Raw genomic sequence first — 25853 nt, 5'->3', positions numbered from 1 at the left:
AAGTAATACTTCAGGTGAGTGAGGGTCGATCCCACGAGGATTGATGGACTAAGCAACGATGGTCATACCAATTAATTCACATATAATTCGTATGTCATAACCCTAACTTTAATGTTTGGAACTAGGAATCACAAGAACCATAAATATTTACCTCCTGCATGTAGTCTATATCATGCCTAAATCTCGCTACGGTCTTTGATAACCACGCTGTGGTCCATTCCGAATGACTCCACCTAAAACATGATACATTGAAAAAATTTACATAAGTAACCGTAAATGAAATATGCATAGTGAATATAATTTCCGACAAGAACCATAAATATTTACCTCATGACAACTGGTATCTCAGCAGGTGGAAGGGTATGTCTCAGTACGGGCGCAATACACGGCATTCGCTCCCATGCCCAAACAAACAACAGAATAAGAGGGTCATTCATCTCCTTCGTATCATATCGTGATGCACGACATAGTGCTCTGTAAAGATGTGCGAGACATGCTGACCCCCAACTATAAGTATGGATCCGCTCGAGATCGCGAAGCAACGGTAGATACTTCGCTTGGGCTTATGCGGTCGACTTATCTGTGAATAGGGTCGACCCTAACATACCGAAAATGTGACATCTGACGTATCTCCTTATGGAATCTTCAGTGTCCAACGGCTCTGCATCTCTGATACGTTGAACCCAACCAAGCTTTATATAGGATTTCGAATTACCACTGAGTACTGGTTCACGTCCGAATATTGCCATGCTCTGACTCCGAATGAAGTCACTACTACTGTCAGTCCATCCACTCACAGGCTCTCCATCAATGGGTAAGCCAAATATATGAGCGACATCTTCCAATGTCACTGTAACCTCACCCACCGGCAACACAAAAGTATGAGTCTCCGGCCTCCACCTTTCAACCAGAGCAGCGAATAAAGGGTGAAATCCTCTTATCACCCCAATCACTACAAGAAAAATACCCATTCAGCCACACTTTTTTTAAGCTACATTTGAAAAGCGTAGCCTATTCTATGAATAGGCTACGCTTTTCTCCGTGTTGCCTTTTTATAAGAGAAAAAGATACACAATTATGACATCATTTAAAAAGTATAGCCTTAGGTATTATAAAAATCACTTATAAAGCGTAGCCGTAGGTTGATATCTATAGATTCACTTTTTATATCAAAGGGGACGCTTTTAAAGGGTAGCCTATTTATTAAGTTTTGGGTGCATTTTAAAAGTGATGCCTAATGTATCTAAAGCAAAAAATTTGACACTTGCTGAATTTTTTTCCTCTTGACTTTTTCCCATAACCACGCACACTCAGCTCACACACTTAGTGAAATTTTTACCCATTACCTCCAAAGCTCGTCATCACTCACCTCCAAAGCACGAAAAAAACCCATTCAGAGAAGATGAAAACCCTCATCATCACGAAGATAGAAAACCATACGTATCTACTATCTAGGGCAAAATGCTCGAAACTTAGTTAATTTTTTTCCCTCTTCCCCCAAAGCACATAACACCCAGTGAATTTTTTCCCCTCTTCCCCCTTTCCCCCGCTATCATCATTTCGCACAAAGCTAAGAGTTCATAGCTCTGCTTTGCCATCACATGGCTCTTCTCCTTGCACCACATCCTCACACTGCTCTGCTACGCCAGGCCACGCCACCACCGCGGCTCTGTTACACCGCACCGCCGCCGCAGCTCTGCTACTTCGCAATGACGCTGCAGCTCTCTTATGTCGCACCACCTCCTCGCCCTGCTCTTCTGCTTTTCTCCGCGTCTCCTTTGCTAATCGTGCCGCCTCTGCTCCGTCTATCCCTACTCGATTCGCTCTCTCATCCACGATAGGCAGACTTTTAATTTTTTTTCCTGATTTAGGAAATTAGGGTTCCTAATTCCCACTAGCCTGTGTTAAATTTAATTAGGGTTCCTATATCACAATTTCATTTTTAATTAGGATTTTTCTATGCCTGGTTCAATTTCGTGTCACATTTGAGCATTGCTTATTATTATTAGTGTTGAATTATAGTTTTATTCTTTATTCAATTTGTGATGAATTGGGAGTTTTAGCTTTCTCGTGTCATACCTACTGGATATGACCCTTGTTAATATGCTTTGTTGTAAGATCATAAAGCTAAGGGTGTTTGAAACTGATTCTAATGGAGACGAGAATATTATCAGCTTTTATTCAGAATAATTCCAGTTCTTGCTGTTGATTGGATTGGCAAAATTAATATAAAATCAATAGAGACATAACTTGAGGCTGATTTATCTTACAAATCAACTCATTCTTTTCTTGGATTTGGTGAAAATCAGAAAGTGGTCAAAGGGAAGATCCTTAATTCATCAACTTTGAATGTTCTGTATGAAGTTGATGGTCATTGGGATAGGTACTATATTGTCTTTAAAATTTTTCACTTATCGGTTCTTAAACAGTTAATTTTATTCTATGTTAGATTTATGCTCATTTCATAACCATTTTGATGGGGCAGAACAATAAAAGTGAAGGATACAAATAACAGGAAAGCGAGAGTGATATATGATGCAAAAGAAGTCATTAATGGGCTGCAAGCACCAATTGTTAAGGATGCAGAGGTAACATATATAAGACTATTCTCTATGATAACATAGCATGTTATTTGTCTCGTAAGATTCACATTGTGTAGTCAACACCTGGAAATGAGTTTTATAAGATCTTATACTTTTTCATCATACGAGCTAGTAGCTTTGTGTTGCAATCTGGTATAATTGTGAATGCAGTAGCTCAACCAAGTTGCTTTCTAACTATTGGCAGTTTCTGCTGAGTTGTTTTGCTGGTTTTGGCACTTATTTTGCCTTGAGATAATTGGAGATACTTAGTTTTCTTGTTAAGTTTTTGCATTCTATCAATTATGAAAGCAAATTATAATCTTAGCTTTCCATTCTGTTAATTATTCATCAGGATAGTACTTTTGGCATCCAAGAAGCAGAAAACCTCTAGTGAAAAGTCAAATACTAAGGGAAAGGCTGCAAGCAAAAGAACAAACAGAGAAGCCGTCAAAAGCTTCAGTGAAGGATCAAGGTGAATTGATTGTATTTTTCTCAATATCATTTCTAAAGTGAATTCTTTTGTTTTTCTTGTATTGCGGAAGAACTTAGCTGAATCCATAGATAATGCGGGATTACATGATTTATTTCAAAAGTTTGGAAATATCTTGTCCAGCTTTGGGAATTGCTTTGGTGCTTCAAATTGGTTTAGAGGGAGTGATGATAGTGATACTGCTGAGAAGCCACGGGAACGAGGTAATAAAATTGAGGTTGTGACTAATTGAATGATGTTGTGTTTGATTTATTGAATGATGATGATGCTGAAAATTCTGTTTGTTAGAGTGCATAATTTGTTGAAAGGCTAAAAGCCAAGTTTCATGATTGAATTAATTGATGATACATGCTAATGATTATTTGAGATGATGCTGGTCTATTTGTTATATATGATGCAGTAAATTGACGATAATATGTGTGAATTGTTTGAGTGATTTGTGGCTGGATTGCTATGTTGAGTAATGCAGAAATTGTTGATTTCATATGAGTATGCTTAAATGTGAAAAGTGACAAAAAATGGTGATTTATTAATCCTGAGCACTTGGGACTGATTTAATTTTTCCAACAAGTTACAATAGGTAAAAGAAAGTTAGAATGCAAGGTTAGAGTGAGTGAAAAGCTAGGAATCAATTTTTGACCTCTCAAAATCCAAGGTTACATGTTGCAGAATTATGCAGTTTCAGGCAGCAATTTGTGAACAAAACTAGGAGCAATCTAGCCACTTAAAATGAGTGAAATTATTTTTCTATAAAACTTTAAGATGTCTAGATTATTCACCTAAAATTTCAGAAATTTTATATGTGTGGTTTGGGAGATATGTTTTTTAGAAAATGGTCATTTTCTGCAGAAACAATGCTGTACGAATTCTGAAACAGCAATTTCAAAATCACATATCTCAACACTCTGAAACTATTTGGAGGTGAAACCAAAGAAGAATGAAATATTAGGATGTCTAGTATTTTATGTCCAAATTTCAGAACAATTCGAATTTTATAGAGAAAGTTGTGTCTTCTGGAAGCAGGGCTGTTCACTGCTGCGACAGCACCCTTTCCTTAAAACAAAACCATATTTCGAGAGGCATAAATTTTTCTAGAGAAGTGAAAATGCTCTGGGACTTGAACTGGGTGAAAGATGGGTAAGTCTGGTTCAACCATACCAAACTTTAGGAGAATCCAACCAAATATGGATTTTATATAATTTTTCTAAGTTGGTTACTGCTTGCTGTTTTTCTGAAGTGTACTAAATCAGTAGCTGATTTTTAAAAAATCATATAAAATTAAATTCTTAGAACGTAGTTGCAAAACCAAAACCAAAGTATACTTTAGGATTCCTCTAATGAACTTGTATTCTATAGTTGGGAAATAATTAATGTTTTTTATATGTAAGGCTATGTTCACACTGCAGGAGAGACTATTATTCATCAATTCTGCCATCTTGGCTCTTTCTCTTTTCTTGGTGGTGGTTCTGTGGTACGTTTTACTTTGAATCTCTTTGTTTAGAATTTTTTTATTTGTAAAAAAAAAAGATATGATTATTATGATATCATGTAAGGATAGTATACAACACTTAAGCCAATTAGAAAAAAGTTTATGAAGGCTGTGATTAGTAAGTATTGTATGAGGAATCTGGTTGTTCTTGATTTTGGAATTCAATAGAGCATTATTGGTCATCGAGATGATTAATAGAAAGTTGATTAAACTGGGTCTAATGTGTTATTGATATTGAATTTTCCTTGTATAACTTGTTAAAGCAAATACTGTTACCATGCCAAATGATTTAACATTACTCAGTGTGCAACTACAATGTCATGTTCTTATATACATGCAGGTTTCACAAAATGTTCGAAAGTACACAATGGTAGCCAGAGAAAGAGCGGAGCTTCGGGGTCTAAATTTAGTGGGCCTGACTCGACGTGGATTCAGCATTGCAGAGGTTATACTAACAAAAATTTTAAAATTACTCATCTTCGATTGTTTTTCAGTGCAACTAAACTTCTCTCTTGTTTAATTATCCAGATCAAGAACCTTAAAGCAGTCTATCGGAAGATATTCATGCGTGCTGATGCAAATGCCGGGTCATTCGAGGATAGGCTTACCGAAGTGGTATTTCTCTATTTTGCTTTATCGCTTTCAGGTAGCCATGATTTGTAGTAACTTAGCACTGTCACATTATAGATATAATTGCGCTGGTGTGGTTAACCACCCCCTTCCCCCGGTGGCACACGCAAAAAAAAAAAAAAAAAAAGAAAAAGGAAAGAAAACTGCATGTTGCCTTTTGTCTGATATAAATTTCTAACCTAAGGTTGTTAATAAATAGATCTCTTTTATTTCACAAGGTATATATTTTTAGTGAGAATATGAAAGTAAAAGCATTAACATTGTATTGTGGCATTTTTTTCGTATTGAGGGAAAGGTGAGTCCTAAATTTTACTGAGTCTTTGAGGAGAAGTGTGGCACCACAAAAACGATGTGAATTTCATTTATACTCCATAAACTTTAAGTGTGTCATTAATGTATGCTTTAATTTCTTTGTCTACTTTGAATATATTAATTCATATCATCTATCATTAGTTTTGTTATGATGATAACTAGACAGCTTAGACTACATGTGTTAGCTTTCTGTTTCACTTGGGTTATAGTTTTTTTCAGCACTTAGATTTGTTTTTCAAACCAACTGCTGCTTTCATCTGCAATGTCAACTGCAATGTCAAATTCCCTTTTCAGGTGGCTAGCTTTCCATTTGATGACCATAATTGCCCCCCACTTCAACTGATTATCTCATTCTGTCATAGTGCATACTCGTGGTTGAAGTTAGATATTGAGAATGTTGTGGTTGTCCATTGTAAGGCTAGAATGGCAAGAACATGATTGATGATTTTCGGTCTTCTATTATTCTTAAAAGTGAGTAGTGTAACAACCACCCCTTCTAGAAACCAAAATTTAAATTCGAAATTTGAAAATCAGTTAGGAGATAAGCTTAGAATTTTGAAATTTTGGATAGGAACCTAGTAACCACCCTCCGTTTGAAATTTAAAATATCCCAACCACCCTATCCCCAAATGTATATAAATAGGGGAACACCCATAGGTAGAAAAATCACTCCTCTCAAACACTAACCCTCTCCCTTCTCTCTACAAAGAAATAATATTCTGCGGGCAAACACAAGAGGCAAGCTCAAAGAAGCGTTAGGAAAAAGAGTAGGGAATTATGTTTTTTTAAAATGCTTGGCATGTGTTATGTTCTATTTTTATTTTCTTCCATTCACGAATGTTATCATGACATTAATTATCTTTCACTCATCCTTTATTCATGTTGATCATGTCTGTCCACCATGTCATTCATGTCTTCTTAAATCATTAGTATATGTCTCCTTGTGATATTCATTCAATTATTCACTATACTCATTTTGTGCTCTTTCATATGATTATATTGTTAATATTCCCTTAGGTCGAGAGTACATACCTTCTTATAATGCTTATTCAATCTCCTATATTATTATATTAATATTCCCTTAGGGCCGAGAGTACATGCCTTCTTATACTGTCTTGTTCAACATACTATATTCTATTATATGCATGTGTGTGATCTCTTACATTATTATATTATTATTTATAATATTTCATTCAAATATTTAATATACCCTATTCTATTATGTGCATATCAATATGTTATTATTACTCCTTTAAAGTCAAGAGTACATTCTTTCTTAAATATTTTATTCAAATATTTAATATATCCTATTCTATTATGTGCATATCATTATGTTATTATTACTCCTTTAAAGTCAAGAGTACATGCTTTCTTAAATATTTTATTCAAATATTTAATATACTCTATTCTTATTATGTACACCCATATGATCGTTTGCACCATTATATTATTCCTTTAGGATCGAGAATACATAATTTCTTTAATATTTTGTGCAATTATTTAAAATGCCCTATTTTCTGCACTTTGATAGGACCTCTTTCAATCCATGCTATTATATTACCAAGATCTTTTAATTAGAAAATCCATACACATGCTAGAGTCTCATGATTTTCATATATCCATTTATCATCACAATTGTCCCTTTTCTTGCATGATCTCTTCTTATATGATTTTTCTCTCGTGTATGTTTAAACAACCTAATTGTAAATTGAACTGAGGGAATGATCCTTCGGTAAGGGAAGGTGACCCCCAAAGACAAGATATCGATATGATCCTTCGGTAAGGGAAGGTGATCGATCGAGATGATCCTTCGGTAAGGGAAGGTGATCGAAAAACGTTTGGGATAAGAACCTTCGGTAAGGGAAGGGGACTATCCCATCAATTTTATATAATAATATATCTTTTTTATATGACTCCCTTCTTGTGTATGTCTAAATAACCTTGGTTGTAAATTAAACTGAGGGAATGATCCTTCAGTAAGGGAAGGTGACCCCCAAAGACAAGATATCGATATGATCCTTCGGTAAGGGAAGGTGATCGCCAAAATGTTTGGGATAAGAACCTTCGGTAAGGGAAGGGAACTCCCACTTATACCGGTTTGAGATCAATACCCTCCATAAAAGTTATAAATTAAGAAAGGAGAAGGCACGAATGAAAGTTTGATTTCTATGTTTTTCTTTTAGATTTAATTATGATTATGTTGATGTTACTTAAGATGTTATCCTTCTATTTTCCTATATGCTTTCCTTTTTGCACACATGTTTTACAAGAAAGATGCATATTACATGCCATGTTATACGCTCCTTTTTTTAAATTCCGCACGTGGGCTGGAGATGGATATGGAGGTGTTGCATAGCACTCCTACTGAGACGTTAGGTTCTCACTCCCTTTCTTTTCCCATACTGTCTCCAGAGGAACATGGCACAGCGGATAGAGACGACGCAGTGCCCCCCGAGGATAACTTCCGAGTATGACCCCTCGAAGCACGCGTGGGTAGTTGCGACCACTACTACCGTGCTCCAAACTATCTACTTAGGTCGAGAACTCGTGGAAGAAGAACCCCAGCTGTCCGTCATAGGAACGCTTCAACATCTAGGAAGCGGTCACTTAAGGTGGTACACCTCGAGTCCGACTCCGAGACCGAGGAAGAGGAATCTGACAACCCTGGCCAGAAGGAAGACACCATGGAGGAGGATCCAGAGGAGGAGTTGAACCCTTGTGGAAGTCCAAGGGTGGAATACGTGCCCTATTCCCCCACTTCGGCACCCCGTCGAGTTTTGGTTCATCCCACGCAACGAAACCAGGTCTTCACTGCGCGAAAAGGTGTTGGAGGGAGACCCTTGGTACCTCGATTCGTGAATAACTGAAGAGTCCTGATCAAGGATAGGATATGATGCAAGTATGGGAGCCTCTTCGACAAGATTAGTTTAGGACGTAATTAGTTTCTTTTCTTTCCTATAAGTATTTTGAAACGTACTCATGGTTAAGATGTTATTTCACTTTTATTCAAATTCCAACGTTTTAGTGCTACTCATTTTCCGTTCTACGCGCATTTACTCCTTCCTTGCGTAACGATTAAGTCATTCTTTTTCTTGACCAAGTGTGGCACCTTATTTTAAAGACCTCCACGATAGTATAAAACTTAGGGTGTTACAAGTAGTATCTAAACATTTTCTTCTAAATTTAATGAACCTGCTTTACATTTACTCCATCTTTCTCTTTATGCTGCTCAGTTTTATTTAGATTTGGCAAATTAAATGTGCTGCAGTTCTTTCCAACTACTGAGGAGTCAATGGATTACTATAATCAGAAACGATGTGTTGATGGAAAAAGACTTGTTTACTAGCTAGAATGATGGCTGCTAATTTGTATTATTCCCAGATAGAAGATCTTATGTTCGAAGTAATTTATTTTTAGAGAAATAAATTGTATTTTTAGAGAAATAATTTGTATTATTTTCAAATAGAAGATTTTATGGCTGCTAATTTATTATGGCAATCTAAATCTTGTTTAAGGATAATTTTTATTATTTAAAGAATATTACATAGTATTATTATATATTTATTTTTATTTTATAATGTTTCACTAATTTAATTAAAAATATAGGATTATATATATAATTATATTATTAAATATTAGGTTTTAGAAAAAAATTATATATACATATACATATATATATATATATAGAAAACAAAAAAAAAAAACAATGAGGGACCTAAGGCTACACTTATATGATGTAGCTATGGTATAGAAAAAAAAAAAAAAAGAGGGATCTAAGGCTACACTTATAAAGGGTAGCTCTAGTATACAATGTGGCTACGCTTTTCAGGTGATGCAGTAGCGCTAAAAAGCGTAGTCTATTCTAGTAAAAGTGGAAGCTGAAAAGCGTAGCCTTTGGTCCTGGACAGCATCACTTGAAAAGCGCACCCTATTCCCAAACGCCAAAAGCGTAGCCCTTGGTGCAGAAAAGCTTAGCCTTTGAGAATAGACAATAGCCAAATAGGAATCATCCCAGAAAGCGTAGCCGTAGCCCAGAAAGCGTAGCCGTAGCCTAAGACATCATTTTTTTTCACTCTTGGCTACACTTTTCAAGTGTACCTAAATGTGTGTTTTTCTTGTAGTGAATCCTAGATACGTAGTAGAATCCCATGGTGCGTAAGTAGTTTTCGACCATCGGGTTCCATGTCTGTGGCGGATCCAGTTTACGCACCAACAAATTCTTATTAGGTTGCATCAACAAAAATATATTTGTTAGATTAGTTATAAATATTCATTTATTAATAAACAAATATTAACATATTTATTTATAAAATATATGTAAACCGTTAATAATATTTACATATTCATTTATTTTAATATTTTATTTGTTAAAATAATTAACGTGCATTACCATATTTATTATTTAAAAAGTACTTTTTATAATAATAATAATAATAATAATAATATCTATTTAAACGGTTTGTATATCAGTATATGTATATATTTATTAGTATACAAATCGTTTAAATAGATATATGTATATTATTATTATTATTATTATAAAAAGTATATGTATATTATTATTATTATTATTATTATTATTATTATTATACACTTATTTTTAAATAGATATAAATGAATGACCGAGTCGATTTTTTTTCGTGCGTCAAAAATATATATTTTTCTAATATTTAATAACAATGCATATTTTCTAATATTTATTTATTTATTTATTATTTTAACATTTATATATTAAAATTTTGAATATGTGCAACATACATATTTATTTATTTACAGAATATATATTTATTTTACTATAGTATTTTTATATTTTATTATAGAAAAAATATATTTTATTATAGAATTTTTATTATATTATATAAAATACATTTGATTATAATATTTTTATAACATAAAATTAATTTAAAATTAACAAAAAAATTATATTCTAATATATTAAATATCAAAAAATAACAGAAATTTAAACACACAATAAAAATATAATTTACCAACTTATATAAATTGGATGATCTAAATAATTTATAATATGTTTTTTCGGAGCACAATAATTACGAACCATTTTTTAAAATAAATACAAAGTAATATTTTTTTTCTCCTATTTCCCAATCTTCCTCTTTGTTTCTTGCAACCCTCCTTTCCCTCTTTGTTGATCAGCAATCCCCCTTATGGTAACACACTACTTCTACAACTCTTCTACTCTCCCTAACATGGTAACACACTACTTCTTCTGCATATCTGAATGAGGGTATGGGAGGCTCTTTATATAGAGCCACTACTCTATCGCGGAAAGCTTTCTTTGTCGCCTCGCCGTTTTGCTGTCGCCTTTACCGCCAGCTCGCCGCCAATCCACCCACGAATAGCCGTCGCTAGAGGAGTTTCGCGCCAGTCACCGCCGTGCTTCTTGGCGCCGTTGAGTAAAGTCGAGAGAGAGCGTCTGACGTGAAGGAGAGGAGAACATGAAGACTAGGGTAGGAGCAAGGCCCTGTTCCGCACCGCCATGCCTTCACGCCATCGAACTACCACCGCCACTGCTAGGGTTTGGCTCCGTCACGTCCTGCTATAGCTGGAGTTAGCCGCTGTTAGAGCTGCTGTTCTGCCATCGTCAAACTTGAAATGGGTCACTGTTGTTGCTACCGGTAGCAGTGTTTCTATTATGTTTCTGATTCCTTTGTTTATGAGACTTGTAACATTTTCTTCCTTACTCTATTACTATTTTGTTCCTCTGTCATATCTCTGTCCTAATTATATTTGCATATTTTTATTCTAGCGTTGCCAATTTATCTCCTAAAAAATTATGATTGGCGCTAAGATCGCTGTTGCTGTTGCTCCAAGAGGAAAGTTGTTGCTACTACGAATTAAGAATAAACAAAGGATTTGTTGCATTTAATTACCGAATTTCAGCTAATTGAGGTAGGAGATTCGTTTTAAAATTAAGATTTTTTAATTTTAGAATTCCAAAAGCTTATTGAGTAATTGCGAATAATTTATAAATTCTTTGTATGACTAATTAATGAGAACTAATTAATGAGAATCGATGAAGTTAAATTGTTGGTGATAGTATGTTTGAATATGTTGAATTTGATATTTGATTTATTTGATGGTGCTGTAAAGAATTGGTTGGTTAGGTTATCTATATGTGTATTTGCTAATTGTGATTCTGTTATTGATGATAATATTGTTGTAGTTGCTGCTTGTTGTATTGTGATGGTGAATGGTAAAACATTTTATGTTGTTTATTGAATTGGGAATGTGAGTTGCGTTCTATGAATTGAGTTTGAATTGAGGCTGTGATTAATGTTAGAATCTCTAGTTATGTTGATGTTTTAATTTGATTGTTGATTTGAGAAACTATGAAAGTGAGGAAGCCTGTAAGGGTGGCAAAGTCAAATTTTAAAGGGAGGTTATATCCGAGTTTTTGTAAAAATATACAAAAAGTGATTTTGATTTAAAAATCCGACTTATAGGCTTATTTTGAGAAATTATTCTATGTTGAGAAAAGATTTGGCTTACATATTTACACATATCGAGAAAAGGGTTTAATATTGGAAAGTTTGATTTATACTTCTAAAGTAAGGAATGACTTGGGTTTAAAACCGTTGGAATGAGTTTGAGAAAATATTGGTTTGATTTATTAGTTAGCTTTCAGATTTATAAATGTTCTTATAATAGATATAGTTTGTTGGATTTATCAATGATTTTTTAGAATTGAAAATGGTTTGGTAGGGGACATAGTCCGAATTTCAGAAGAAATATTGCCGAAATTTTTATAAAACTCCAAGACTTTGTTTAAAGCGTTATTTAAAAGCAAATCTGATTTAAGAATATTATTTGATTTCGATTTATTACGGAAAGAGTCTTGTTTTCAATTCGAATTGTTAAGAAAAGTATAATGTTTTAAATTCAATCTTTTAAGAAGAGATTTTGTTTTAAGTTGCGATTTGAGTTCGGTTTGTTAAGAAAAAGAAAGAAAGAGAAAAGAGAACCCGACATGTGATTATGAAATGAATAAAAGGTCACGAGATGGTGATGAAAAGTAAATAGTTATGGTGCCGATGTGAGAATGTTACGCCATGGGATTTATATGTGAATGATTGTGCGGGGATGCCTGTGTATATGGAATGGCTTCCAGGAGAAAGGGTCACATGCTTCAGCTGAAGAATCAGTGCCTGCAAGTACTTGCAGAGCTCATGTTTGACATACTTCAGCTGGAGAATCAGCACCTGCAAGAAGTAAAAACTTGCAGAGGTTCTGTCATTGGAATGCCTTATCCAACTTGCTAGTTGGATTGCCTCGGGTGCGGGTGGAAACTGACAAATAAGTTCGTTACCTACGATAGGATTAGACATGTATCATATTGTTTGCGTATTTGCATTTGATTGTGTTTGCTGGTTGTATTTCTCTGTGATTGTGCTGGTTGACTTATTTTGCCTTGCTTGTGAGTTCAATTGGGCCTCTTGTGCTTCTAGTTTATGTATTAAAGTGATTAAGAATTAATGTCGCAAATGAGGTTTATTTTAAGTTCTGAAATTTTAAAGAAATCAATTAATTGTCTAAAGTAAAATTACAAAATAATTTCAAAGGCTTGATAAAAATATAGTTTCATTAAGTAAAGTCAATTATTCGCATTTTGTTCCTTACTTTTATGGCATTCCCTTTCTTTACTGAGAATCTGCGAGGACGATGTTCTCACTGCCCTACAGATTTTCTTTTTCAGCGACAAGTTCAAGAATCCTTGGCGTGGAGCTGCGACTGAATGATAGAGTTTTATGTACAAATGTATTTGTATTTCCTGTATTTGGTTTAGTCTTAGATTTTATTTTACCCTCGTCGTTCATTATCTTAATTTTAGAGGGGGTAAGACTTGTATTTGAGAATCTTTGAATAAATCTATGTATATAAAGCTATGTGATTGTATATATACTTTTGTGATTAAGTGATTTAAAATAAAGTCTCCTTTCGTTTTCTTGATTAAAATTTTGGTTTGTATTCGCAAAGGCTCAATATTAAATATAATATAAAATAAAAAGATTTAGAGGTATGTAACGCCTGGACTTTTAGTGCAATCATGAGGTGCTAAAAGTTAGGGTGTTACATTCACCACCCTCACTAGACAGACGGAACATTCTCAAAATCATACCCAAACTTAACCAAGTCGAGGCAATCTTTGGCCTTCACGCGCACCAAGTTCTTATTAATAGAAAATTTGATTCCAAAAAGTCAAGGTCAGTAATGCCTTTGTTATCGAAAGATTTCCATAGATTCCACGTTCTATCGACATTGGAATGGTGACAGTAGAAGAGAGAATCCCTACCAGCAGAATAGAGAGATCATATGTCCTCCCCATTTAGCTGGGTTCTATCCCTAAACCAAGTGTGGAGCGTGTTGTGCATGCTCTCACAAGTTCTGGCACTGGTTTTCATGGTGAAAGGCGTGTCCTGCAACACAGAAAGCATGTCCAAAGAAGTTCAATGACGTGTTCACTTCAACGAAGTTTATGTACATCAAATTGAGGTTATCGTCTACGTTGCTGTTGGTGTCAGGGCCATTCCTGTTCCAACTCAGATCCACCAAAATCGACAGTTGATGGTTTGCGTTTCTAAGTGGGTCATACATCGATGATCTTCTGTCAGTGGAAAGGGAAGGCATTTCCATGCCACCATGGTGATCCTAGTTCCAAAACAACAATGCAAATGTTAGATCGTTGATTAAGCTTTCCAAGAGTTTCTCGTAGAAATAAAGGCACCAACAATGAAACGGAAGGAAAATCCAAAAAGTAATGGATCTGGAGATTCTTGTCAAGGAAGCCAACTTCGTGATACGAGTTTTGCCAGTAAGCGCAATAAATGGTAGTTTGTTGGGTGAAGAGTGAGGGTTGTTGTGTGGTGAAGGTTGTAAAAGTCTGGAATTTGGTAAAGAAGAAATGGTGGTGGAGTATGGTGAAAGTTGTGAAAGTTTGGGATTTGGTACCAAAAAAATGGTAGTGGAGTTAAGGTTAAAAATTAAAAGGATAATTTAAAAATTTTATTAAAAATAAAAAAATTAAGCTTTTGATATTTTTATCACACAAAATTCATTTATAAGTATAACATTAATTTTTTTTTTGGTGGATACTTTTGTCATAAAATTTATAAATACAAATAGTTATTTTTTCAAATAGTATTTTAGTCGTGTTTTTACATTATTTAAAAATATTTTTGTTAATAATAAAATTTAAATATATTTTTATAACGACAAAATTATTTGAATATTTTTTGTTGATTTATCCTAATTTGTGTTCTAAGATATTCGACAGTTAAACCTTTTTTATTTAGCAGGTCACTACTCACCGGTATATATTCACGCGGCCGAAACGAAAGTTGATCCATTAGAAAAATTCTTGAATTTACATAAACACCCTTGATGATTTCTCTATATACCCAAAATATCCCCTTCGGATGAAATGTGTGGTCATCATCGAGCAGATCTTCAATTAATTGTGAAAAGGAACAGCAGCACTTGCAAAACTACACTGCTAGCTACAAATCACAGGTTCTTTCTACCACTCTTCTTTTCAATTATTTACAAAACTTGGATACACTATGTGCTTTTGTTTTCTGAAGCGAATCAAAATTCATTTTGTTCTTTCCGGTTTGCTTTTCAGATTCTGATGACACCCTATCTTCATGTTTTGGATTTGAATTTTGGGATGTTATCAGATTGCTTGAGAAATAGATACAATACGGATTTAATTTTTTTTGTATTACAACTGTTTGATCATTTACTTGTTTTTAATTTGAGCTACAATAGTTAATAGGTTAGAGATTACTGAATTTAGAATACTAAATCATGCCATTCAAATAAGCATAATGAATATCTGATATAATAGTTTCAACTAACAAATTATTTGCAACATTGAACACTGTAAGTCAGGTTGCCAACCCTTTGGTGTCGATATAGAAATTGAAATCCCAGGTGGATAATTGATTAGATGAGTCCAATGAGTTTACGTTATTTGAGCGGTAATTTGCAAATGGTAGGTCCTTGTTCCTTAGATTTTTACTGACAGATCTTCTAGAAGGCTTCATGATTGTTACTGAAGATGGCGGTAAAAGCTGTCAAAACGAGTAGGAATAAATTAAAGCATAATATTTTTTTATTGTTTTTTGCCTAACATCTTTGGCACCCTCATATTCTTTTTTTTGGGAAGCTATGCATAAACCTAATGCATTCCCTATTTCTGAATTGTGATTTCAACTCTTTAGAATATTTTATCACATGAAAAATTATACTATGTTATAATAGGTGTGTAATATTCCGAATTTTTAAATAATTAAATTTATTATATTTGTTTAGGATTTTATTTTAAAAAAATTATTTTTATTAAAAGTAATTAAATAAAATTTTATAATATTTTAAATTTAAAAATAATTAGGAGTTATATGTAATTTTTTTTATAATAATTAGAGTTTAAATTAATTAGAATTTTATTATAATTGAGTATTTCACATAATTTCAGTAATCGAAAAATAAGAAAAAATCGTATAATTTAATTTAAATAAATTCTATTATAAATAAATTATGATTTAATTTAAATTTTTTATTTTTAGAAAATAATCTATCGAACATGATTAAATTGATTTTATGAATACTTTAAGTTTAAGTCAATTAATATTTTTGTATAATTTTTATTATAATTAGTTATTTTATAATTTAAAATTAATCTTCCGGTGATAGAAAAATAATGAAAAGTTATATTATTTAATTTGAATAATTAATATGTTTATTTTATATTTTAAATTAGAAATAATTAATTGAACTTAGTAACATGTTGATAAACAATGTTCTTAAATATTTTTAATAGAGTACATTTAATTTTAAAATTATTCTACCCTTTAATTTTATCAAAATATTTATTCATATTTTTTTTTTATAAAATCCCTAATTTTTAATCCTAAATCTCAAAAATCCCCAAATTGAAAATCAGAAATCCTAACCCTAATTTTCCCCTTTTTCCCAGCCTCTTTCTTCCTAAACTTAACACACATAGTTGTAAAAATCGATCAAAACCAGTACGAACCAATCAAACCAGTTAATGGTCAACTTGCGTGCTAACATCAGCATGTGGGAGTTAAACTTGGCTCGACTCGTATGAAGACCAAGTTGACAACCACTGCACCAATTTGTATTTTGGTATCTTTCATGCTTTTTATAGTATATATTTTAGTATTTTCTAACTAATACATAAATATATATATATACACGAAAATACTTAACTCAATATTTTTTAAATTAATTATTTTTTAATTGAAGTACAAATTAATTAAATTTAAAATAAAAAATAATTATGAATATAAAAATAAAATAAAAAATACTTATTCTGAGAAGAAAAATAAATTTATATAATTATTTAATTATATTAAGATATTTAGACTTTAAAATTACTTTTTGAATATAATTCATATAGATTGTTATTCTTATTGTATATTATTATAGTAGTATAAACTAATTATGTTTATATTTGTATTAATTATTTATAAAATTCAACTTAATTATTCTTAAAATGTTAGTAAAAATATGTATTTCGAATTTTAATTTTAAATTTTTAATTATTTTTTATTTTTTATTTACGTGAGAGTGATTTTATCAATTAAATTAATAATTTATCAGTTAAACCAATAAATTAATAAATCAAAAAGGAGAGAAAGGAAAGGGAGAACCTAAGCTGTCAAAATAAAAAACACACAGAGAGAGAGAAAGGGAAAACGGAGAAGAGGAGGGAGGAGCTCGCCGCCGTGGAGTGAGGTCACGTCGCTATCAGATCTGAAGTCGCTGAGGAGCCGAACGCCGTCGAAGCTGCACCGTCGCGTCACCGTCGCTGTGACTCCGCCGAACCCGTCACACCCAGCCGTGTCTTGTTTGCCGTCGTGCCATCCACCCACGCCGAGAAGGAAGAGAGAAACAGAGGAGAGTGGCGTCGCGCCTGCTGCGAGCTCGCCGCCGAGGGAAGCCGCCGTCGCCATCGTCGTCCTCATCATGACCTGTCACCATCGCTGGAGCCAGCCGCCTTCGTCGCCGTTCATCCTTGTCGTCGCCGTCGCCGCTGGTCTGCCTTGGAGCCGCCGCTGAGTAGATCGCGAGAAAGAGGAGTTCTCGTCACTGTTGTGCACCCAGTCATCGCTGCTGCTTCCAATCCTGCCGTTGATGCTGCCGCCACTGCCACAACCACCCTTGAGCTGCTGCGCTGCTGTTGACCTGTTGAACCACCACCCGAGCTACTGTTGGCTTGCCGCTGCTGTTTGTTGAGTTCAAGATCGCTGCTGCTGTGCTTGCTCTGTTCTGCCTCTGCTTCTAGTTTCGTAGTTGCTGGAGCCTTTGCCGCGGGGAACCAACGCTGGAGCTGTCGTATTAGGTGACTTTCCTGAGTTCAACTTTGAGGTAGGGGATTTATTTTAAAATTAACAGTTTTAACTTATGAATGCCAATGAGGTTTAGTAAGTAATTGCAAATAATTCATAAATATGATTAATTGATAGGAATAAACTTGATTTGAGGTTGTGAAATTTGGATTAAGTTTGGTATTGAGATGATTTTCTAGTATTTCAATTAATTTATTGATTTTAGGTTGTGGCTGTGAATGTCATTGGGTGTTCTTGTTGTGAGTGATTGATTAGTTGACAAGATTAATTGTTTATTGAGGCCGTGACTGATATTGGTTTTCTGATTTTGATGGAATTGTTGAGAATTCTGGTTTTCGGAGATTATGCTGAGTTGGTTGAGTTGTGACTGTATTCTGATTATTGAGAATAAGTGCTTGCTGTTGATTTTATTTATCTGATATATCGGAATGGCTGTGAAACTGACGTGCGGTTGGTTGGAATTGGTTTTGATGGTTGTTAATGTTGATTCGTGATTAATTAGAATTAAGTTTGAGAACTATTAAAAGATTGAAGTTTGATTACTAAATTATTTTCTTGAAATTTGATTTCTTTTAAAATAAAATAGTAACTTTGCTAATAGATAAATGACTTTAAAATAACTAGAATTATGAAGGCTGATTTTTGGAATACTAGTTGATTAAGTTTAATTTTGGAAGGACTCTATGATATGTGGAAATTAGTTATGAATTGATGAGAAGGGAGTTGGATTGATGGATTATGTGGAAATTGCAGAGTATGGTTAAATTATTAATTATTATGAATTGTGAATTTTTGAATGATTGAGCATCTTCTGTTTGATAATTGTTGAGAAAAGGGCTGGTGATTTGTTAAGAAAGAGGGAGCCCGTAAGGGTGGCTAAGTCCGAGTTTTAGGGGAGGTGTTGCCGAAATTTTATAAAATCTTAAGGCTTTGTTGAAATGTTATTTAAAAAGATTTCAATTTGGAAAATTATATTATTTGAGTTTTACTTAGATAAGAAAAGAATTATACTATTTTGAATTTGGATTACCAAGAAAAGGTTTATGTTTCAAGTTTGAATTATTTAAGGAAGGAATTATGTTTTGAGTTTGATTTAATATGAAAAGAGTTATGTTTTGGAAAGTATTTAGTAAAATTAAAATAAATGGGTCTCTTGAATCTTTTGAAAGAGAATTAAATTGAAAAAAATAGTTTTAAAGTTTGTTGAGTTGAGATGTTGCAAAAGTGAAAGCCATAAAGTTTATGTAGTCTGATTGATCAGAGAAAGAAAGAGAAAAGAGGAATAAGAGAAAGAGAATGAGAACAAAGAGTTGAGCCTTGTGATATGATCATTTATTGTATGTTCACCTGCTGTTTTTCCGTTAACCCTAGAGGTCCTGTAGGCCAAAGTTCACCTACAGAACGTTGTTATTTCCGTAGGCCGAAGTTCACCTACAGTGAATATCAATTGTGTATCTCAGGGTGTTGCTCCTGTAGGCCGAAGTTCACCTACAGAGAGTTGCGATTCCTGTAAGCCGAAGTTCACTTACAGGGGCGCGATTTCTGTAAGCCGAAGTTCACTTACGGGAGTGCCATTTCTGTAGGCCGAAGTTCACCTACAGAAAGTTGTTGTGTTGTGTTTAGACTATTCCTGTAAGCCGAAGTTCACTTATAGGAGTGCCATTTCTGTAGGCCAAAGTTCACCTACAGAGATAAAGCCATATCTAGGACTAGTTCCTAGGTAATGTCGGGCTGCAGGGTGTAAACCGACACGTGAGCTCATGGTCTGCTTAGGACAGACATGCATCATATTGTTTGTGCACTTGCATTTGGTTGTGTTTGCTTGTATTACTTCCCTGTGATTGTGTTGTGTCTTGTTGTGACTTGCTTGTATGTTGAACTGAATTTCTTGTTTGTACTATTAGTTTGTGAATATATTAAAGTGACTAAAAATTGATGTTTTGATTGAGAATTAATTATGTGGCTGAGAGATGGTTAATGTGACTAGTTTTATATTTAAAATTTGTTTTGAGTTTAGAGATTTTGAAAGAGGTAAGTAATTAGCTAAAGTAAAACCAAGAGTATTTTCAAAAAGGTTTGATAAAAATATAGTTTCCTTGAGTATGTTAATTAGTTGCATTTTATTTCATTACTTTTACAGCATTCCCATTCCCTATTGAGAACGTGTGGTTTGTTCTCACCCCAAAATTTCTAGAAATAGGTTAGTAATGCCTTACTTTTGGTACAATCATGACGTACTGGAAGTTGGGTCATTACAAGGTGTTCTGAAGAAATGATTACTATACAGAATTGTGTCCTAATACAGCTTTGAACACTATTTTGGAAGATGCACAAAGTGTTTTGTATGGCTCACTTTGTTGTGTTATTTACAGCAATATTACAAATATCTAATTTTGTAACTTTTCCTAATGCCATACACTATGCAGCTTGAAAATTAGGTTTACTGATTAATCTGGCATCATATCAAGTACAATCTACAGTTGCTTTTTCTATAGTAGTTATTTCTCTGATGGTCTCTCTTCTGCCGCAGGTTCAATATTGTTGGTCAGTGGGCAGTGACAACAATTATAGATTTTTCACTAGCACAACTGATTCAGGTTATTGTTCTCCTTAGTATGGGTGACAAAAATGGTGGTGGATGTCAAGCATTTAAATATGTAGTTATTGCTAACCATGGTGAATTTCAGTGCTGGTTTGGATTAAAAATGGTGGAAAAAATTGGATTTGGTAAAAAAACTTGGTTTTGAATATATGTAAAACTTATTTTAAATTGGATTTGATATAAAGCTGCAGATAATTGGATAATTGGAGATTTTGTGTAAATATCAGAAAAATAGACACTTGTTAGTTGTTCCTGAACTATAGCTAAGTTAGACACTTGTTAGTTGTTATGGAACTACAGGTCAATTGCTTCATCATTTTCATGATACTTTAACTTTGTTTTTCATATTTTAAATTTTGGAATTTCTATACTTGCACAGATAGAGCTCATGAATGTTAAGAATTACTTACTGGTGGTGTGTTGTTATCTGATGGGCACTTCCTGAATGTACAGACAAATTCAAAGAACTGGACATAGTTATAGATGAAAAGTGGAATTAATTATAGCTTCAGAGGGAGGCCTATTTCCCTAGCTCTGGCTGCTTGTTTTCTTTTTACCATATTACTTTGGACATGGGAGAGTAATCCAATAGCTGCGACTTTAAGGTCAGCTCAAGAATGGTACCTCATGCCTTCAGGTTGGTATTCTGTTGTCTTGCCAGATAAACCAAGTGATATTGATAGTCTATTTTATCTCTTGTCTTGTGCCTTGAAGTGGATATATGTACATTCCTGCAAGAATGGCTGAAATAGTTTAGGATTCTGATATGATCACTAGACTTTGAGAACACCTAGTTGTTGATGTTAATACATTCTTATAATCATTACTTTTTCTTGAATATAGAATCATTATGTAATGTGCAATTTTTTTATCTTTTCCTACTACTCAGCAGTGTAGATATCCATATGAAGTAATAATTGTCTTTGCCTCTCTTTGTGAGGCTTAAAGATTTTCCATAATAAACAATGAACCCTGTTAATTACATATTTTTTGTGTGGATTTCTGTAAAGCAATGGTGATCAAATAACAGATTCACATTTGCTATGCTCAAAGTTGTACCTCTTGTACGATCTTGTTGCTAACTGTTTTATTGACTACTAATGGGTATTTGATTCTTGTTGGTTGTGTAACCGTTTTCACGTTGTTTGTATTTTTCAATTACCATTTTTCTTAGCTTGCTAAGTTTGATTAACTGTTGATTTTTATTATTTTTACCCTTTATAAATAATATCTACTCAGAATTTCCTACAGAAGTCCGAATTGATTCAACAGGAACTCAAAAGCTGGAAGAAAGTGAGGAAAAATCCTCAACTCCAATCACGAAAAATGGAACCATCCCAAATGCAAATACTGTGGATTCAGAAGCTGTAGGATCTTTTCCTGCAAAATCTCTAGAAATTCAGTACAATCAAGATGTTAGATCTCCCAGCAGTGAAGGTACATTCTTTTAGTTATATTCTTAGATTTGTTACAACGAAGTTTAAGCTAATGCACTAGTAAATTAGCTAATATTCTGCATATTTTGTATGTGTGTGTTTTAAATCACGGTTGGCATTTGCTTGTATTTTCATTCATCAATGAAGTTTACTGGCTGGATTTTAGTATTACTTGGATTTGTCCTTTTCAGATTGTAATTATGCCAAGGGCAGGTGGGTTGCAGAGAGTAGGAGACCACTTTATTCTGGATTTGGCTGTAAGCAGTGGTTATCCTCCATGTGGTCATGTAGAATGACACAACGGCCAGATTTCTCATATGAGGGCTACCGCTGGCAGCCAGTAAATTGTGATATGCCAGAATTTGACAGCTCTTCCTTCTTGAGAAAGTAGGTATAATCCTTTCTTTTTCTTTCAACAAATTGTTAATTAACACATCTTTTTTAACAAGATTAACATGTGATTTTGATTTACTCTTTTTTTCTGGAATTTTCTGGATCTGAAATGGTGATGAAAGTTTTCTGGCTGGTTTGCGTGCTTGATTTTCTCAACTGTTGTGCTGTTAACATAAATAACATTGCATCGTACTAATTTTACAACTAAATCTTGTGTTTGTTAATTTGTACTTACTATATCTTGTTAACTTAGAATTTCTACTCCTTGTAATTAATTTATATACTTGTTTGCAAGTAGTCTATAACGTTAATGTGGGAATCTAGGATGAAGGACAAAACGATTGCATTCATAGGAGATTCGCTGGGCCGGCAACAATTTCAATCTCTGATGTGTATGGTCACTGGTGGACAAGAAAACCCTGAGGTTCAAAATGTTGGATGGGAATATGGTCTAGTAAAACCCCGTGGGGCTATTCGTCCTGATGGCTGGGCTTACAGGTTTCCGAAGACCAATACCACAATCTTATATTACTGGTCAGCTAGCTTATGTGATCTGGTTCCCCTTAATGTCTTGGACAAACTTTCCGATGTTGCCATGCACTTGGATCGGCCACCAGCTTTCATGAGACGATTCCTTGATCGCTTTGATGTTTTGGTTCTTAATACAGGACACCATTGGAACCGGGGGAAACTTACTGCAAACAGGTGGGTAATGCATGTTGATGGAAAGCCCAATGAAGACAAAAGGATTGCAGAGATTCCCAATGCCAAAAACTTGACAATCCACAATGTTGTCAGATGGCTTGATTCGCAACTTGTCTCACACCCTCGACTTAAAGCTTTCTTCAGGACTATATCACCAAGGCATTTCTACAACGGGGATTGGAACACTGGTGGCAGTTGCGATAACACTATCCCGTTTACTAATGGCAGTGAGGTCACACAAGAGGGATCTATGGATCAAACTATTGAGAGTGCACTAAAGGGAACCAAGATCAAGATACTGGATATAACAGCCCTTTCGCAATTGAGGGATGAGGCTCACATGTCACGCTACACTGCTAGAGGAATTCAAAACACAAGTGACTGTTTGCATTGGTGTTTACCTGGTATTCCGGATACCTGGAATGAACTCCTTGTTGCTCAGATATAGGTTCTGGCACAGTTTAGTTACATCTTCCACTCTTATAACCTGTCAAAAAAAGTGAAGAACAAAAGAAAATACATAGGCTGACATGTGTTAGTAAGATGTTTGGCCTTGGGGAATCAAATCTGTCAATTCTTTATGGTCTAGGGAGACCAGTTTTTGTTTTCAGTCAAATATATTTTATGTATTATTACGTTGGCACTGAATAAGAACATGGGAGTTAATATAATTTCATTCTGTCCCATATCAGTGCCAAAAAACTAGGATTATGCTTTTAACAGAGGATACTAAGCAGCAGAACTAAAACCAGGCACGAGCTAAGTACTTATTGAATAACGCAGGAAATAGAAATATTGGGTAACCAAATTTTCTGGTTACTAAATTTAATAAAGTCTTATGTGTTATGTGTTCTTCTTTTTCACTTTCTTTTGCATTTTTTTCCTTTTTTTTTTTCCTCCATCTTCTTTTTGAGTTTTTGTGCGGTTTTTTCCCTTTTTTTTTTTTTTTTTTTTGGGGTTCTATATTTCTCTTTCCTTCCTTTCCTAAGTTTTTTTTTCTTATTCTTCTTTGTTTTTTCTTTTATTATTTTTTTTACATTTTTTAAAATTTTATGTAAAAGAAGAATAAAGAGTAAAGTATCATTTTTGTTCTCAAATGTTTGGGATAAGTTCTAAAGTTGTTCCTAACGTTTAAATCGTTCTATTTAAGTCTCTAACGTTTCAAAATTGACTCAATGTTGTCTTGCTGTTAAAAATCTGTTAACAAAATTGACAGCATGACAAAATTGAGACGATTTTAAAACATTAGGGACTTAAATAGGACGAAAACGTTAGGGAAACGATACATAGAAATAAATTTTAATTTTATCCTTCAACAATATCAATCTTTTATGGTACATAGTTATTCAATTATTTTTTAATCATATCTAAGTAAATTACACTTAATCACGTTACTTTCATTCTAAATAAATTTATTTTTTTATAATTTTACTCTTAAAGATTTTTACTCATCATGAAATGTTTGTAAAATGAGTAGAATCACATTACTTTATTGTATATGTATTATTTTTTTCCCACAAGTTTATGTATTAGTCATTCTACAAACTTTTTATGATAAATAAAATTCTTTAAGAGTAAAATTATAAAAAAATAAATTTATTTAGAATAAAATTAATGTGGTTAAGTACAATTTACTTAGATGCGATTAAAAAATAATTGAATAACTATGTATGGTAAAAAATTGATATTATTGAGGATAACGTTAAAATTTATTTCTATGTATCGTTTTTGTCTCCAATGTTTTCGTCTTATTTAAGTCCCTAATGTTTCAAAATCGTCTCAATTTTGTCTCGCCGTCAATTCTGTTAACAGATTCCTAATGACAGGACAACATTGAGTCAATTTTAAAACGTTAGGGACTTAATAGGACGATTTAAATGTTAGAGATAACTTTAAAACTTACCCCAAACATTCGAAATAAAAACGATACTTTACGAATAAAAGAGAAACCGAACAAAAAATTGAAGAAAAAATGCACAAAAAAAAGAAGAAATTTCTTTATCCAAAATACATAAATTTTGTGATATTAAACATAAGAAACTTTTTTACAATAAACAAATTATATGACGATGAACAAAAATTTTCTGACGATAAATACATAAATCTTTTAATGGTAAAACACAAATCTATTAAGAGAAGTGTAACAACTCTAGTTTTTGCACTAACGCGAGTTTTTCTTAAAATAATATTTTAAAGCGATTAGTTTTATTTTAATGAGTTGACTTCGAATCCCGAAATAAAATAAATGGTAATATAATTTTATTATTATGTTATTTATTTATTTTATTTGCTCTAATTATAATGGAGCTTAGATAATAATATTAATATTATTATCAAGTCTGACTTTTGACAATATAAGAAATTATCCGTATTTTTTGATGAGTTTAAAATTGCTAAAGTTTCATCAAATATCTTTTAATTTCTAAGTTACTAATGTCATTTATGTTAATAACTCATACATATTTAACTTTATTATTATTATTGTTGTTGTTGTTGTTGTTGTTGTTGTTGTTGTTGTTGTTGTTGTTGTTGTCGTCGTCGTCAGAACCGAACCGGTAATCGAACCGATAAGGTTACTGGGTTACTGGATCACTGGTTCAACCGGTGGGTCACTGGTCGAACCGGTTAACTCGGTATAATTAAATAATTATATAAAATTTAATTATTTTTTATTATTAGTATTTTTATTTTTTTATAAAAATAATTATCATTTTTAAATTTTAATACTTTATTAATTAGTTTATATTTATTTTATTATTATATTATTATAGGTGAAAAGTCACATACAATTATTTTTTTGTGAAGTTGATATTTAAGAA

The 25853-nt window shown here is 33.3% G+C and overlaps 3 protein-coding genes across 16 annotated transcripts in view; all 3 read left to right on the top strand.

Moving 5' to 3' along the window:
* The window catches only part of LOC112729169 (oxysterol-binding protein-related protein 4B-like), a 28157-nt gene extending 22833 nt beyond the window's left edge, over positions 1-5324 (top strand). For 2 of the 3 annotated variants that reach the window (XM_072208961.1, XM_072208962.1), the window contains 4 exons: positions 2310-2383; positions 2486-2588; positions 2935-5006; positions 5090-5324. In XM_072208961.1, the coding sequence (XP_072065062.1) occupies positions 2310-2383; positions 2486-2588; positions 2935-2973 (216 nt within the window). In that variant the 3' untranslated portion in view covers positions 2974-5006; positions 5090-5324. The remainder of the gene's footprint in view (positions 1-2309; positions 2384-2485; positions 2589-2934; positions 5007-5089) is intronic. The other variant, XM_072208963.1, reaches the window with a different exon arrangement.
* LOC112729790 (probable acyl-[acyl-carrier-protein]--UDP-N-acetylglucosamine O-acyltransferase, mitochondrial) lies at positions 4206-5941 on the top strand. Its single transcript, XM_025779940.1, has 5 exons — positions 4206-4209; positions 4479-4543; positions 4902-5006; positions 5090-5176; positions 5723-5941. Exons 1-5 carry the CDS (start codon positions 4206-4208, stop codon positions 5939-5941), a joined length of 480 nt encoding a protein of 159 aa, XP_025635725.1.
* A 7678-nt stretch (positions 5942-13619) lies between these two features.
* On the top strand, positions 13620-23867 carry LOC112727044 (protein trichome birefringence-like 14). Of its 12 annotated transcripts, none has more exons than XM_072208960.1 (7): positions 13620-14333; positions 14818-15031; positions 20429-20495; positions 20954-21137; positions 21773-21937; positions 22128-22323; positions 22654-23867. In XM_072208960.1, the coding sequence occupies exons 4-7, from the start codon at positions 20984-20986 to the stop codon at positions 23480-23482; spliced, it is 1344 nt and encodes a 447-aa protein (XP_072065061.1). In that variant the 5' UTR covers positions 13620-14333; positions 14818-15031; positions 20429-20495; positions 20954-20983; the 3' UTR covers positions 23483-23867. The 12 variants fall into 12 exon arrangements, with proteins under 12 accessions (XP_072065061.1, XP_072065058.1, XP_072065055.1 ...); XM_072208957.1 differs by having other exon boundaries at positions 21752-21937; XM_072208954.1 differs by having other exon boundaries at positions 21740-21937.
* The last annotated feature ends 1986 nt before the right edge of the window (positions 23868-25853 follow it).

This window comes from Arachis hypogaea, chromosome 12, assembly GCF_003086295.3.
Source record: "Arachis hypogaea cultivar Tifrunner chromosome 12, arahy.Tifrunner.gnm2.J5K5, whole genome shotgun sequence".
NCBI classification, from domain to species: Eukaryota; Viridiplantae; Streptophyta; class Magnoliopsida; order Fabales; family Fabaceae; genus Arachis; species Arachis hypogaea.
This window is presented reverse-complemented; position numbering and strand designations above follow the sequence as displayed.

Bases quoted from the DNA above. Each gene is read 5' to 3' on its own strand.
- LOC112727044 (XM_072208954.1), top strand. From the start codon at position 20,984: ATGAAAAGTGGAATTAATTATAGCTTCAGAGGGAGGCCTATTTCCCTA. The intron at 21,138-21,739 runs GTTGGTATTCTG...ATATCTACTCAG, and splicing joins ATGGTACCTCATGCCTTCAG to AATTTCCTACAGAAGTCCGA. The intron at 21,938-22,127 runs GTACATTCTTTT...TGTCCTTTTCAG, and splicing joins TAGATCTCCCAGCAGTGAAG to ATTGTAATTATGCCAAGGGC.
- LOC112729790 (XM_025779940.1), top strand. The intron at 4,544-4,901 runs GTACGTTTTACT...ATATACATGCAG, and splicing joins TTCTTGGTGGTGGTTCTGTG to GTTTCACAAAATGTTCGAAA. The intron at 5,007-5,089 runs GTTATACTAACA...TTAATTATCCAG, and splicing joins GTGGATTCAGCATTGCAGAG to ATCAAGAACCTTAAAGCAGT.